This window comes from Myotis brandtii, unplaced genomic scaffold (assembly GCF_000412655.1).
Source record: "Myotis brandtii unplaced genomic scaffold, ASM41265v1 scaffold1012, whole genome shotgun sequence".
Classification (NCBI taxonomy): Eukaryota; Metazoa; Chordata; class Mammalia; order Chiroptera; family Vespertilionidae; genus Myotis; species Myotis brandtii.
In genome coordinates, this window is record NW_005353371.1 from 58,435 (window position 1) to 58,818 (window position 384).

General features: G+C 69.3%; 2 protein-coding genes across 3 annotated transcripts in view; both read right to left on the minus strand.

Moving 5' to 3' along the window:
- The window catches only part of LOC102258743 (zinc finger protein 709), a 54,508-nt gene extending 54,405 nt beyond the window's left edge, over positions 1 to 103 (minus strand). Inside the window, exon 1 of the mRNA XM_014535043.1 lies at positions 58 to 103. Coding sequence (XP_014390529.1) covers positions 58 to 60 — 3 coding nt within the window. The 5' untranslated portion in view covers positions 61 to 103. The remainder of the gene's footprint in view (positions 1 to 57) is intronic.
- The window catches only part of LOC102253718 (zinc finger protein 709), a 16,923-nt gene extending 16,784 nt beyond the window's left edge, over positions 1 to 139 (minus strand). For both annotated transcript variants that reach the window (XM_014535035.1, XM_005853217.2), the window contains exon 1: positions 58 to 139. In XM_014535035.1, coding sequence (XP_014390521.1) covers positions 58 to 60 — 3 coding nt within the window. In that variant the 5' untranslated portion in view covers positions 61 to 139. The remainder of the gene's footprint in view (positions 1 to 57) is intronic.
- Positions 140 to 384: the final 245 nt, after the last annotated feature.

The window sequence follows — 384 nt, forward strand, 5'->3', positions numbered from 1 at the left end:
TTCCGGCGGTCCGACCGGCACCATATCTCCTCCTCCGTACCCGGCCCGCACACTCACCATGGCTAGGCTTCCTGGGTCTCCCCGAGTCCGGCCTACGACTCTCACCACCGGCACAGACCACAGCGCGACACCGGCCGTGGCCAAGCCACCAGGGTCTGCGTGAGGCAGCCGAGGAGCGACCTAGAGCGTTGCCAGGGGAGAAACGACCTCCACGCCGGGGCCGGCCGTCGCCCCACCCATCCGTTCCAGGGAGGCCTCTGATTGGTCGGTTTAGAAGGCCGCGCCCCCGCGTGCCTGAGTGACAACCGCCGGGAGGACCTGGGGTTCTGCAGACCTAGCTTCTGTCTGAGGCCCGGACTCTACGCCCGCCCCCACCCCCACCCC